The sequence below is a fragment of the Panthera onca genome, chromosome C1, assembly GCF_046562875.1.
Source record: "Panthera onca isolate mPanOnc1 chromosome C1, mPanOnc1 haplotype 2, whole genome shotgun sequence".
Classification (NCBI taxonomy): Eukaryota; Metazoa; Chordata; class Mammalia; order Carnivora; family Felidae; genus Panthera; species Panthera onca.
The window spans coordinates 26,970,393-26,986,286 of NC_138346.1; the positions used below are offsets into that span (position 1 = coordinate 26,970,393).

A 15,894-nucleotide genomic window follows, 5' to 3' on the forward strand; every position below is an offset into this window, starting at 1 on the left:
CACAAAATGTAGCTATGTGAAAAAATGTCCATGATATTTTTAGTGTTATGTGAGAAAAGTAGGTAACAAACTTGAATATATGGTATGATCCATATGTTTTCTTTTTTAAAAAAAAAAAGTAGGATAGAGTGCCAAGATTTTCAAGAAGTATAAACAATGGTTATCTAGGAAGGAGGATTATAAGTGATCTTTATTTTCTTCTTTAAACTTTATTTTCTGAATGTTATAATGAGCATTTGCTTTTGGTAATCAGTAAGAAAAGTTATAGAAATAGAGAAAATTCCAACTATTTAAAAATAGGAGAGGCCTGATACTAAAGAAAACTTCTTGCCCCTATAGGTTGAACAAATTCTACTTTGCACAAGCATGTATTACTTTTATAATTTTTATTGAAATTTCCACAGTAGAGAATTAGGGTGAGCCCCTAGGGTTTGTTTGAACTTCATCCAGTACTCCTAAACCTAGCCAGATACACATTAGACAGGAGTACATGGAAACAATTTCTGCTGAATTCACCTCCTCCAATCTCAGCATAGTAAGTTTAATAGCAACAGAAATCTCTATTCAGATAGAGATCAGAGAATCTCTCAGGAGAAACATCAGCTGAATACTTGCTGTACATTTGAATAAAAAGAGCGGTGATTCCCAAATTTCTAGGGCATTAGAACCACCTGGAGGTCTTGTAGAAACCCAGGTTAATGGGTCCTGACTCTACCGTTTCTGATTAAATAGAGGGTGGGACCCAAGAATTCGTCTAACACATTCCCAGGTGATGTTGTTGCTGCTGATCTAGAGACCACACTTTGAGAAGCACTCACAGAGTGGCTAGAAGAAATGGGAAAGCAAATCCCAGGTCTGGGAGATCTGAGGATAGAATGGATATCTTAGGATATTGTGACCTTTTGGAAATTTCTGGGGAGATTTCATTTGGTGCCTTCTGCTGCCACAAAAGAAGATAATTCTATCATTAAAAAGGTTTAGCACAGATCTTGTTGACCTGCTATCTGGGCGGTTAATTATGTGTTAGAAGAGTAGAGCCATGGCACCTGCAGCATGGTGGGCAGAATCCACTGGTAGCCACTGAGAGAGAAAAGGTGATTGAAGTGCACAGCGCTGTTGATGACGGTGGCAGCGTACTGCCTGAGCAGGGCACTGTCTTCTGGGTGGAGGATCAGAGCCCCATTGAAAACGTTGAGGAAGAGCATGATTTCATCTCCCCAGGGAAACTCGCTCGGCATGCCCAGGAACATCTCCTCCAGGAGCTGGATCCACAAGCTTTTCTGAAGAGTGTCGAGGCCAAACAGCTCCTTCCCAGCTGTGAGAACATGAAACAGCAGAGACAGAATTAGCCCCACACCAATCCTGTCAGCGTGGGAGGGCAATCAAACCGGAGGACGCTGCTGTTTCCCATTTGCTCCAGCTCCGGGACGTGAAGATAAGATGCACTGCTGAAATGCTTCCCAGCACACATGGCTGGCGCTGGTATCACACTCCCTAGTTCTCAAAGGACTTCCATCATCACCTCTTTGATTCAACTCTGTAGGCAAGACAGGGCTGGCATTTGCAGCATGTTGCTACTGAATAAGCAGTGGCTTTGAGGAAAAAAAAATAGGTTGTTTCAGAGAGAAAATGGCAGGGTTGGGACTGCATCTAGATCTTTTAACTCCTGGACAGACTGGAGCTCTTTCTACTATTTGTTCTGGAGCTTCTGGGTGAAGACACTGAACACTGGGATGTTAACTGAAGTGTCTCAAAGGAGTAACATAGTAAGGTTTCAAAACAAGTTTCTTTTTGTCTCGGGCTCCCTCTCAATTCAGGTGTAATTTAGATAGAGTAAAACATGCACAGATCTCAACTGTAGAGCTTAATGAGTTTTGGCAAAAACACACACACATGTGACCAACATACCAGTCAATACATAGACCATTTTCATCACCTCAGAAAGTTCCCTCAGGCCCCTTTCCAGAAAATCCAGCGCCCCCATCCCCATCCCAGAAGCAGCCACTGTCCTGATTCCTGTAATTAGTTTTGCCCCTTTCTGAACGGCCTATAAACACCCATTCTTCACTTAGTCAAGTACTTCCTTAACAATACCATACTATTTCCTTCCACTGCTTATGATTAGCTTAGAGGACGGGTCTCAAAGTTTGGTCCCTGGAATAACAGCATCAACATCACCTGGGAACTTGTTAAAATTCAAGTTCCCGGGCTCCATTCCAGAACTACCGAATCAGAAGCATGGGAGGGTGGAGCCCAGCAATCTGTGTTTTGTGAAGTCCTCCAGGTGATCCCGATGCACTCAAGGCTGAGAAACAACGGCTTATAAAACTGTCTGCTGGTTAAGAGGCTTTCCAGCTGAGGACAAATCCAGGGCTTGGGAAGCCCGAGGGAGGAAATGCTTTCCTCCTGATACCTTGTGGATCACTGAAGAGTGAAAATTCAGCGTCAATAGCACTTCGGGGGAATGAGGGTAGTCGGAGGAGGTCTTCCTGGAGCATGGAGACGTGAGACTGCTTGTGGGCCGTGGGGATCTTCTGGGTCAGGGATATGAGAAACAAAACCCGCCCGACTTCCTCTAGCTTCCGAGTGAACACCTGGCAGCAAACAAAAGCAGGAGTAGAGGAAAAGTAGAATTAGCAACTCTGAAATTAAAAGGAGTGAAGAAATTGAAATAAAATATTTAATAGCAAACGGGGCTGATAAAAAATTAAGGGCAGTGGTGAATTGAGAGAGATGTTTTTTTTTTTTTTTTTCTTTACCACATAGAAAGAGCAAACAATGCTTGATTGACTCTCACTTCCTGTCTCCGTCTGCTCCACAGAAGGAAGTGTTTCTTAACGGGGTTTGCAGGCTGGGGGAGCACAATGCAAGCATTGTCAGGAATAGTTCGATATTAAATAGAGCCCATTTGTTTGGATGGCATAATATGAAACATCTTTTACAACAGGAGCCAGTCAGTTCCAAGTGCCTCTACCATTTCCACTGATGCCTTAAGCTGTTTCTTGTCAGTTCTGGGTTTTTCTCTTAAAAAAAAGACAGAAATGGGATCCAGGAGAAACCTATCTTGGGACAAAGCTGATGGGACTAGATGGCATGGACATAATTCTCTTGGATCCTTCTCTTTGTCCCTTATCTATTGATGATCGGTGAGCAGAGAGTGTGGTCCATAAGCAGTCGGAGGCTGCTAAGGAAATTCCCATGCCAGAATCATAAGCCTGCATATCACTCTGTCCCTGCAGAACTCAGGAAGAAATCTTAAGATTCCAACTTAGAGTGTACGTAGAACAAGAACCTCATTTTGTGCTATTTTTAAAAACATGTTCTTAAACATAAAGAGGGATACGCTAGCAAAGTGCTATTATTGATTATGGTTTTAATTCTTTTGCGGCTAAAATCAAGGGCTGGGATAATTTGGAGAAAGTCATTCTAGAAATGATATATACTTAAGATCTTGCAGTTTTAGAGCTGCCATCTGACCTCACACTCCCTCGGTTTCGGAGGTGCACCCAGTCTGACCCCAGACCCAGCCCAGGAAAGGAAGTGCCTGCTGTCTGAAAGCGCCTGACAGAGCAGCTACAAAGCTAGACTCCAGGAGGGACTTACGGCCTCCAGAGCCTGCGAGAAAGCGGCAAGCTTGGGGGAGCTCAACAGGCCAGTGTCAGACAGCCCACTATGATCTTGCATTTGTCCCTGGAATAAAATCAAGAACAGGATGACTGAGGATAGAGCTCTAACAGTCCCAGCAGAGAAAAAAATAAGCTTGCATTTTTTCGGAAGGAAGATGGCAGCGTAGGAGGACGCTGGGCTCAGTGCATCCTGTTGACCACTTAGATTCCACTCACACCTGCCTAAATAACCCAGAAAACCGCCAGAAGACTAGCAGAACGGACTGTCCAGAGCCAAGCGTAGACGAGAGGCCCACGGAAGAGGGTAGGAAGGGTGGAGAGGCACTGCATGCTACACGGACTGGCGGGAGGGAGCCGGGGTAGCGGAGGGGCAGCCAGCCCACCCTACAAGGCAGAGCCCCCAAGTCTGGCTTGCAAAAGCGGAGGGGCCAGGCGGAGTGTGTTCTGATAGCCAGCGGGACTTAACATCTGGAATGTTATAAGTCAACAGCTCTGCTCCGAGAGTGGGAGGGCTAGAGGACAACGGGAGGGAGAGGTGCTGAGCCCCGGAAGACAGAGCTCAGCTCAGTGGGGAACAAAGGCACTGGCCAGTGCCATCTCTCTCTTCCATCCCCCAGCCAAAATCCCAAAGGGACCAGTTCCCATCACGGAACTTGCTTGCACCACGCAAACACCCAATGCTGTGCTTCTGTGGATCCATCACTCCAATGGGTGTGCCTCCCTCCCGGTGCCACAGGGCCCCTCCCGAAGTGGACCACTGAAGGCAAACCCAGCTGAGTCTGCCCCTCCCGCCCCTGTGCACCTTGCGGATCCACCCTGGCTAATACGCCAGATCCCATCGAAGCAGCACCACAAGCCTGGCGGTGTGCAAGTGGCTCAGACAGGGGCCACACCACTCAACAGTGAGTCCTGCCTCTGGGAGAGGGGAAGATAAGGTACACACCAGTCTGACTGTGGCCCCAGCAGTGGGCTGGGGGCAGACATTAGGTCTGACTGTGGCCCCCCCCCACCAATGCAAGTTACTACAGACAGCACAGAGGAAGAGCCCTGCAGTTCTGCGCCACTCCAGGGACTATCCAAAATGACAAAATGGAAGAATTCTCCTCAAAAGAAACTCCAGGAAGTAGCGACAGGTAATGAACTAAACAAAAATGATTTAAGCAATGTAACAGAAAATGAATTTAAAATAATAGTCATAAAATTAATCTCTGGGCTTGAAAAAAGTATAGAGGGCAGCAGAGAATCTCTTGCTACAGAGATCAAGGGACTAAGGAACAGTCATGAGGAGCTAAAAAATGCTATAAATGAGGTGCAAAATAAAATGGAGGCAACCACAGCTCAGATTGAAGAGGCAGAGCAGAGAATAGGTGATTTAGAAGATAAAATTATGGAAAAAGAGGAAGCTGAGAAAAAGAGAGATAAAAAAATCCAGGAATATGAGGGGAGAATTAGAGAACTAAGTGACACAATTAAACGCAAAAATATACGCATAATTGGTATTCCAGAGGAGGAAGAGAGAGGAAAGGTGCTGAAGGTGTACTTGAAGAAATCATAGCTGAGAACTTCCCTGATCTGGGGAAGGAAAAAGGCATTGAAATCCAAGAGGTACAGAGAACTCCCTCCCGATGTAACTTGAATCGATCTTCTGCACGACATATCATAGTGAAGCTGGCAAAATACAAGGATAGAGAAAATTCTGAAAGCAGCTAGGTATAAACATGTTCTAACATATAAAGGGAGAATGATAAGACCAGTGACGGACCTCTCTACTGAAACTTGGCAGGCCAGAAAGGAATGGCAGGAAATCTTCAATGTGAGGAACAGAAAAAATATGCAGCCGAGAATCCTTTATCCAGCAAGTCTGTCATTTAGAATAGAAGGAGAGATCAAGGTCTTCTGAAACAAACAAAAACTGAAGGAATTCATCACCACTAAACCTGCCCTACAAGAGATCCTAAGGGGGATCCTGTGAGACAAAGTACCAGAGACATCACTACAAGCATAAAACATACAGACATCACAATGACTCTAAACCCATATCTTTCTATAATAACACTGAATGTAAATGGACTAAATGCTCCAACCAAAAGACACAGGGTATCAGAATGGATAAAAAAACAAGACCTATCTATTTGCTGTCTACAAGAGACTCATTTTAGACCTGAGGACACCTTCAGATTAAGAGTGAGGGGATGGAGAACTATCTATCATGCTACTAGAAGTCAAAAGAAACCTGGAGTAGCCATACATATGTCAGACAAACTAGACTTTAAATTAAAGGCTGTAACAAGAAATGAAGAAGGGCATTATATAATAACTACAGGGTCTATCCATCAGGAAGAGCTAACAATTATAAATGTCTATGTGCTGAATACGGAAGCCCCCAATAATTAATTATAAATAATTGTTATAAAACAATCACAAACATAAGCAACCTTATTGATAAGAATAAGGCAATTTCAGGGGACTTTAATACTCCACTTACAACAATGGATAGATCATCTAGACACAGGATCAATAAAGAAACAAGGGCCCTGAATGATACATTGGATCAGATGGACTTGACAGATATAGTTAGAACTCTGCATCCCAAAGCAACAGAATATACTTTCTTCTCGAGTGCACATGGAACATTCTCCAAGATAGATCACATATTGGGTCACAAAACAGCCCTTCATAAGTATACAAGAATTGAGATCATACCATGCATACTTTCAGACCACAATGCTATGAAGCTTGAAATCAACCACAGGAAAAAGTCTGGAAAACCTCCAAAAGTATGGAGGTTAAAGAACCCCCTACTAAAGAATGAATGGGTCAACCAGGCAATTAGAGAAGAAATTAAGAAATATATGGAAACAAATGAAAATGAAAATACACCAATCCAAACGCTTTGGGATGCAGCAAAGGCAGTCCTGAGAGGAAAATACATTGCAATCCAGGCCTATCTCAAGAAACAAGAAAAATCCCAAATACAAAATCTAACAGCACACCCAAAGGAAATAGAAGCAGAACAGCAAAGACACCCCAAACCCTGCAGAAGACGAGAAATAATAACGATCAGAGCAGAAATAAACAAGAATCTAAAAAAAACTGTAGAGCAGATCAATGAAACCAAGAGTTGGTTTTTTGAAAACATAAACAAAATTGATAAACCTCTAGCCAGGCTTCTCAAAAAGAAAAGGGAGATGACCCAAATAGATAAAATCATGAATGACAATGGAATTATTACAACCAATCCCTCAGAAATACAAGCAATTATCAGGGAATACTATGACAAATTATATGCCAACAAACTGGACAACCTGGAAGAAATGGACAAATTCCTAAGCACCCACACACTTCCAAAACTCCAACAGGAAGAAGTAGGAAACTTGAACAAACCCATAACCAGTGAAGAAATTGAATCAGTTCTCAAAAATCTCCCAACAAATAAGAGTCCAGGACCAGATGGCTTCCCTGGGGAATTCTACCAGACATTTAAAGCAGAGATAATACCTATCCTTCTCAAGCTGTTCCAAAAAATAGAAAGGGAAGGAAAACTTCCAGACTCATTCTATGAAGCCAGCATTACTTTGATTCCTAAACCAGACAGAGACCCAGCAAAAAAAGAGAACTACAGGCCAATATCCCTGATGAATATGGATGTAAAAATGTTCAACAAGATACTAGCAAATCGAATTCAACAGCATATAAAAAGAATTATTCACCATGATCAAGTGGGATTCATTCCTGGGCTGCAGGGCTGCTTCAACATTCACAAATCAATCAACGTGATACGTCACATTAATAAAAGAAAAGATAAGAGCCATATGATCCTGTCAATCGATGCAGAAAAAGCATTTGACAAAATTCAGCATCCTTTCTTAATAAAAACCCTCGAAAAGGCGGGACAGAAGGAACATACTTAAACATCATAAAAGCCATTTATGAAAAGCCCACAGCTAATATCATCCTCAATGGGGAAAAACTGAGAGCTTTCTCCCTGAGATCAGGAACACGACAGGGATGTCCACTCTCACCGCTGTTGTTTAACATAGTGTTGGAAGTTCTAGCATCAGCAATCAGACAACAAAAGGAAATCAAAGGCATCAAAATTGGCAAAGATGAAGTTAAGCTTTCACTTTTTGCAGATGACATAATATTATACATGGAAAATCTGATAGACTCCACCAAAAGTCTGCTAGAACTGATACACGAATTCAGCAAAGTCACAGCATACAAAATCAATGTACAGAAATCAGTTGCATTCTTATAAGAATAAGAATAAGAATGCTTCTAATAATGAAGCAACAGAAAGTCAAAGAAACTGATTCCATTCACAATTGCACCAAGAAGCATAAAATACCTAGGAATAAACCTAACCAAAGATGTAAAAGATCTGTATGCTGACAACTATAGAAAGCTTATGAAGGTATTGAAGAAGATAGAAAGAAATGGAAAAACATTCTGTGCTCATGGATTGGAAGAATAAATATTGTCAAAGTGTCAATACTACCCAAAGCTATCTACACATTCAATGCAATCCCAATCAAAATTGCACCAGCATTCTTCTAGAAACTAGAACAAGCAATCGTAAAATTTGTATGGAACCACAAATGGCCCCAAATAGCCAAAGTAATTTTGAAGAAGACCAAAGCAGGAAGCATCACAATCCCAGACTTTAGCTTCTACTACAAAGCTGTAATCATCAAGACAGCATGGTATTGGCACAAAAACAGACACATAGACCAATGGAATAGAATAGAAACTCCAGAACTAGACCCACAAAAGTATGGCCAACTAATCTTTGACAAAGCAGGAAAGAACATCCAATGGAAAAAAGACAGTCTGTCTCTTTAACAAATGGTGCTGGGAGAACTGGGCAGCAACATGCAGAAGGATGAAACTAGACCACTTTCTTACACCATTCACAAAAATAAACTCAAAATGCATAAAGGACCTGAATGTGAGACAGGAAACCATCAAAACCCTAGAGGAGAAAGCAGGAAAAAACCTCTCTGACCTCAGCCGCAGCACTTACTTGACACATCCCCAAAGGCAAGGGAATTAAAAGCAAAAATGAACTTGGGACCTCATCAAGATAAAAAGCTTCTGCACTGCAAAGGAAACAATCAACAAAACTAAAAGACAACCAACGGAATGGGAAAAGATATTTGCAAATGACATATCGGACAAAGGACCAGTATCCAAAATCTATAAAGAGCTCACCAAACTCCACACTCGAAAAACAAATAACCCAGTGAAGAAATGGGCAGAAAACATGAATAGACACTTCTCTAAAGAAGACATCCGGATGGCCAACAGGCACATGAAAAGATGCTCAATGTCGCTCCTCATCAGGGAAATACAAATCAAAACCACCCTGAGATACCACCTCATGCCAGTCAGAGTGGCTAAAATGAACAAATCAGGAGACTATAGATGCTGGAGAGGATGTGGAGAAAAGGGAACCCTCTTGCACCTTTGGTGGGAATGCAAACTGGTCCAGCTGCTCTGGAAAACAGTGTGGAGGTTCCTCAAAAAATTAAAAATAGACCTACCCTATGACCCAGCAGTAGCACTGCTAGGAATTTACCCAAGGGATACAGGAGTGCTGATGCATAGGGGCACCTGTACCCCAATGTTTATAGCAGCACTCTCAACAATAGCCAAATTATGGAAAGAGCCTAAATGTCCATCAACTGATGAATGGATAAAGAAATTGTGGTTTATATACACAATGGAGTACTACGTGGCAATGAGAAAGAATGAAATATGGCCCTTTGTAGCAACATGGATGGAACTGGAGAGTGTGATGCTAAGTGAAATAAGCCATACAGAGAAAGACAGATACCATATAGTTTCACTCTTATGTGGATCCTGAGAAACGTAACAGAAACCCATGGGGGAGGGGAGGGAAAAAAAAAGAGGTTAGAGGGGGAGAGAGCCAAAGCATAAGAGACTCTTAAAAACTGAGAACAAACTGAAGGTTGATGGGAGGTGGGAGAGAGGGAGGGTGGGTGATGGGTATTGAGGAAGGCACCTTTTGGGATGAGCACTGGGTGTTGTATGGAAACCAATTTGATAGTAAATTTCATATTAAAATAAAAAAAAAGATCTTGCAGTTTTACCCAACACCTCACATTTCGTAACACATTCACAATTCAGGTAGTTAATACTAACTCATATATGTGTGTGTGTGTGTATGTGTATTTTTTTATTTTTTATTTATTTTTTATTTTTAAGTAATCTCTTCACGTGATGTGGGGCTTGAACTCACAACCCCCGAGATCAAGAGTTGCATGCTCCAGTAAGCCAGCCAGATGCCCCAATGCTAACTGTATTTTTAATTATCTAATTGGTCTAACTCTGTACCATTCTCATTCATTTCATGAAGGTATTTGTGAACAGTGTGATGCCAAATTGATCTTGATATGTGCAAAAAACCTGAAATGATAAATTATCCTGAAATTCTGGTTTAGACATTTTATTACAAATAAGTGAATGTAACATATAGACTGTATTAAAATTGTATCATTATTAGAATTGTGGACTGTAGCAATATTTTGCATGCAAACTAGTGAATTTCCTTATTCTGGTCTTCAATCTTAAAGATAAGTACAACTGCTTGATTACATTCCTCCTGTTTTAAGGGAAGTTAGTAACATGCCTAAGGTCAGATGACTGGTCAGTGGCAGAGCTATGACTGTGTCCAAATCTGTATACCTTAGTTCACTGCTTTCTCAAGCATAATACATTTGTCCCTTTTATTTTATTTTTTTTCCCAGCTAGTGTAAACATCTTGGGCAAACTTCTAATAGCTACATTATGTGTGCTTCCAATCCTGTTTTACTAAACTGTGAAAAGAAAACTTGGAAACTAGTAGGTAAATAAATTAGATTTCTAGTGGTAGGGCACCTGGGTGGCTCAGCCGGTTAAGCATCTGACTGTCTGTGGCTTGGGTCATTATCTTGGGGTTCGTGAGTTCGAACTCCACATTGGGCTCTATGCTGACAGCTCAGACCCTGGAGCCTGCCTCAGATTCTGTGTCTCCCTCTCTCTCTGCCCCTCCTCTGCTCATGTTCTGTCTCTCTCTCAAAAATAAATAAACCTTAATAAAAATAAAAGAAGAAGATTTGTAATGTTTATACCCAACAATTTGTTATAGTATTAATCCAACTGAGTGTTCCTTAATACCTCTCCATTATAATCCCATTTGTGAAAACTAACACAGTATTTTGGGGAATTATTGATCAAGGGCCTATCTATCAACTCTCTCTAGAGAGGATTGCATCAGAATCACAGAATCTCAGGGTTGGCAACAAACACATTTACTGATCATCTATCCCAATGACTTGACAAAACCATATAATAAAACAGAGATGGTCAGGCACCTGTTTCTGAATGAGCTCCTGTCCTTTCTCTGGATGCATATGTACAAGATTCAGCTGTGGAGATACTGACCTCCGAAAAGGATAAATATCCCGAACATAGGTCTGTGGCAGGATTACACAAAGAGAAAACAGAGTTCAAATGATTAAAACTTTACTGTCATTTCCTCTTTACCCAAAGGTCAAAGAAAGCTATGTATTTGATAATGGTTTAATCACTTTATGCTTCCCAATTCTATAAAATCCCAGGGAAGATAAACCCCCCTCCTCAGGAACGTGTCAAACCATTTAGGCTTAGCACCCTTTCCAAACACAAGGGTGCTGCATCAGGAGCAGAGGAGCTAAAGGCAATTTAATAAATGACATTCTGGAGGATGGTCACTGTAAAGTGATGTCAATGATCTTCTTGAGGAGCCCTTTTGGTCATTAGGTCAGGTTATCACGGTCATGCTTAACATAATAGAAACAGGAACAACAATGACATTAGCATTCCAAATAGACCATAGTTATTATATGGGCAACTTAATTTTTCATCAAGAGGTGATAGTAATGAGTAACATAGTGCTCTACTTGCCTTATATCCTTTAATTATTGCAACCTATAGTAGATAATATCATCATCATCTTCATTTTACAGACAAGGAAAATGAAAGGTAACAAGGTACCATGACTAGTCCAAAGCTATGCTGACAATAAGGTGGTGTCACCTAAGTGACCATTTTCCTAACCTCTAAATGATACCTCCCTGAGTGAGAGGGACATTCAGGACAGGCATGACAAGTTCCTGACATAACTAAACATGAGTGCCATTACTGCATGGTCTCACCTTATTGTAGTGGATAAGATTCCACCGTTTATCCATGAGAAAATAATGTGTTGACTGAGATTCTGGGATATTAAAAAACTCCAGACACTCCTAGAACAATAACAACAAATATAAATAAATGTTAACCCGGAACATATTATGTGCCAGGTAGTAAGCTGAAAGATACAAATATCCTAAAAACAAGGTAACGGCTTACAAGGATTATTATATCTAATATACTTTTTATATGTATATATATGGATACACATTGGATTTGGATATACAGTTCCGAAGAATGATACAATAAAGACTAGTCATGTAATATAAACCATCTGCTCTCCATGTGCTAAAAGATATACAATTAAAAATTCAGATGGAGTAGTGAACTGTGGAGGCATACTGGCGTCTACTGGTCTCAATGTCAGGAAGAAAGCATGTTTAGTGACACCATTAAACATAATAGAAACTACAATTCATTGAGCAATTATTATATAGTGTATTCTAAGTTCAATGCTTTCCATGTAGACAACTTGTATGACTTCACTAGTGTGCCAGTACTGGTGAAAAAGAATCCGAGCCCAGAGAGGTCCTGTTTGATGTAGGACCTGTTGGTTCTAGTGGAATCAGGCTTTGGACTTACTCTGCCCTCATGCTACTCTGTCATTCAGTGTGAGTTGGAAAATGGAGTGGTTGCTGAAGTTTGCTCCATTAGGCCTTAGAAATTCTCTGGAGATGTCTGGGTGAGGCCTGAGGAGGTTTAATGACCCTTTGTACTGAAATAAGATATACAGGTTTGGTACAACTGAATTTTTCAGAGGCCTTTTCTGCTTATGTCTGGGTCTGGAGCTGTGTTCCAGGAAATCAGATTACCAAAAGTTTGGAATCCAGGTAAGTTGGGAATGGCTGGAGTAGTTTATTTATTACCTTATCTTAAAAACTTTACAGGCATGTGTAACCATGGATTGCCTTTTTTTGGAGGAGCACAATCTCCATAATCATTAAAACTACTTTCTTGACCCACCTGATTTATTCTAAGATATGTGTTTTCTGCTTCTCCACTAATTTCTGTCAGTGCAAGTCAGACTGGATGCATGCAACTAGATGCCACAGAAAGTGTCTCTGGCAGGATCATCAGCCTGAGAGCTGGCAAACCCAGGGCACCTCCAGCACTACCCCAAGTGATGCCAGGAAGCTTCTAAGCAGGAAGAGACAGCATTCCAAGGGGAGTTAGGAGGACACACTAGAGCTTTGGGCTGCTGCTTTAGCTGAGAGAGAACCTGCATGCATTTGCACCTCAATGCAGAGCAAAAATGTCAGTGTGGGGGAAAATTATGCAAGAAAATAGGGGAAGTACACAATAGTGGAACAGATTCTACAAGAGATAAATAAATGCATATATTCATTTGAAGACAGAAAAATGCCACTTAATTCTAAACTGGGTGGTCAGTAGCCATAGTTGTAGACATTGTGCATTAAAAAATCACTTCTGTCGGGATGCCTGGGTGGCTCAGTTGGTTGAACATCCAACTTCGACAGGTCATGATCTCGCAGTTCATGGGTTCCAACCCCATGTTGGGCTCTGTGTTGACAGCTCAGACCCTGGAGCCTGCTTGGGATTCTGTGTCTCCCTCTCTCTCTGTCTTTCCCCGCCTGCCCTGCCCCCCCACCCTACCCCTGCTCACACTCTGTCTCTTTCTCAAAAATAAAAAAAAAAATAAACATTAGAAAAAATTCATTTCTGTCCAAAGCCATCCTTACCTTTAGCAGGGCTTCAAACTGAGTGTCCTCATGGACTGGTAACTGGGTTGGGATATCACACTCATTCTGTCCATGAACTACCAAGGTTTTGGTACCTATAGAAGGCAAACACAATAATAAACTGAACTCTGCTATAAGAAAGTTTATATTTAAGGCATAAAATATTAAAATATTATCAATAGGCTGATGTTTTTCTTGTTATGATTGTTACTGTTAGTGAGTGCTTAAGGTAAATTATCCACTGAACAAATATCACTCCTTTATTTATAGTTAAATATATGTTTTAAATATATTTATTTATCAGGGGCACCTGGGTGGCTCAGTCAGTTACGTGTCCAATTCTTGATTTCAGCTCAGGTCATAATCTCACGTTTTGTGGGATCGAGCCCCACATGGGGCTCTGCCCTTGAAGCACACAGCCTGCTTGGGATTCGCTCTTTCCCTCTTTCTCTGCCCCACCCTGCTTGTGCTCTGTCTCTCTCTCTCTCAAAATAAATAAGCATGAAAAAAATTTAAACAATATTTACTTATTAAATAACAATAGCTACCATTTATGGAATTCCTGATAACTTTACATGTATTTTATATGCAAAATTATATTTAAATCTCACAGCAACCCTATGGTATGGGTATTATTATTTTCATTCTACAAATAAGAAAACAAAGAAAATAGATTCTTACAAGTAAGAATGTATAAGTAACAAAGACACATTTATTTAGTAGAAGAGTTAACATTCAAACCTTAAGCATTGCGACAATATATCCCTTATTTTAAATGAGATGATCTTGCAATAATGGTTGAAAAAATATAAACAAGAGATATGAGCAAAACCATGACAAGTTTCCAAAATGTAGTTTAAATTTACATTTTCTCAATTCTACTTGGCTCTGAGTTAATACTTATTCTACTTTTCTACTTCATTCATTCATTATAAGTCTTTGCAAACATTATGAAATACCTTGACTTTTATTCTTATTTTCTTAATGAATGTTGGCATTTATTTATTTATTTTATAAGTTTATTTATTTAAGCAATCTCTACACCTGACGTGGGGCTCAAGCTCATGACCACTGAGATTAAGAACTACATGCTTTACCTACTGAGCCATCCAGGCACCCCAATACCTTGATTTTTAATGACCTGTTTTTAAGTATATGAATGACAATATGAGTTTCTTTGCTATAATAAAAACTGATCACTTTGTTGGATAACAAGCATTATGGAATGCTTGCTGTGAGTCAGTTACGACAGCACGTGTTTTACCTACCTAGACTCATTGATTACTCGTGATTGTGAATGATGAATCACATCCTTATTTTACACACGAGTAAAGACAGCCTGAAAAGGTGATGCACTTTTTCCTAGCTAATATTAATTGAACAAATAATAAATGGCAGCAACATGACTTTCATGGCCTGCCATACCCTGTGTTCTTATCTCGATATAATTTTGTCTTTCTCTTAATTTTAATACATGTATCATCTCATATTTCCTTAGTCACTGCACCAGGATAAAGACTTGGCAGAATTCGTATCTTGAACAAAAACCAGTTATCAGAAGCGAAAAGGAACTGCAGCTAGAGTTTACATCACACTTCATGTTCTTTTGTTCTTCTCCTTCTTCCTGCTTGTCCCTTTTCCAATTTTTCATAAAGCCACCTCTCATACACTTTACAAAGATCTGGGGTCCATGCCATGCAAACAATATTATTCCCCTTGCAGTGCCAAACATTCATTCAAAAAGGCTTTCTGTGCAACTGGCCCTCTGCGATAGACTTAAATAAATCTTCAACCTTGGCAGCCCTTCAAGGGCTGATTCACGTGGATCTTAGTTCTGATGTCTCCCCTTTCATCTGGCAATTGCAGACTTTTAAAGGGTCTATTGTATTTCTTCAGATCGTATTAAACAAAAATTCTTTGATGCACTCAACACCGGGGTCAGGACTCTGAAAATTTTCTCATGAATGAGAGAGACAGTTGGTCTTTAAAAGGGTTATTTATACTCTTAAAAAAAAAAAAGTTATATCACCCAAAGCAGTAGCAGATTACCTGGCATGGAAGCAGTCACCAGGAGCTTTACCTCACACTGCTCCTTCTTCATGGTCTGCTTCAGATCCTTGAAGAAGAGGCCTTCCACATAGCCCACCACCTCCCACAGGAAAGTCAGAGTGGCTGAAATGGCATCCATCCCCCACTCGCAGGGGGTCCGCACAAAATACATGATTAATCCCACCTAAGAGAACAGGAAGAGGTCTCAAAGCCACAGTAATCCTGAGCAAACATTCTCATTTCCTTGGCTTTTCTTTCCTTAATTAAATGTTCTTTTGTGCCTT

At 40.7% G+C, this 15,894-nt stretch overlaps 1 protein-coding gene across 12 annotated transcripts in view; it reads right to left on the minus strand.

Moving 5' to 3' along the window:
- The window catches only part of UNC80 (unc-80 subunit of NALCN channel complex), a 230,940-nt gene that overhangs the window by 56,336 nt on the left and 158,710 nt on the right, over window positions 1-15,894 (minus strand). For all 12 annotated transcript variants that reach the window (XM_078450930.2, XM_078450929.2, XM_078450927.2 and 9 more), the window contains 6 exons: window positions 15,611-15,794; window positions 13,562-13,656; window positions 11,825-11,914; window positions 11,003-11,104; window positions 2,414-2,594; window positions 1,047-1,315 (listed from right to left, as the gene is read on the minus strand). In XM_078450930.2, the coding sequence (XP_078307056.1) occupies window positions 1,047-1,315; window positions 2,414-2,594; window positions 11,003-11,104; window positions 11,825-11,914; window positions 13,562-13,656; window positions 15,611-15,794 (921 nt within the window). The remainder of the gene's footprint in view (window positions 1-1,046; window positions 1,316-2,413; window positions 2,595-11,002; window positions 11,105-11,824; window positions 11,915-13,561; window positions 13,657-15,610; window positions 15,795-15,894) is intronic.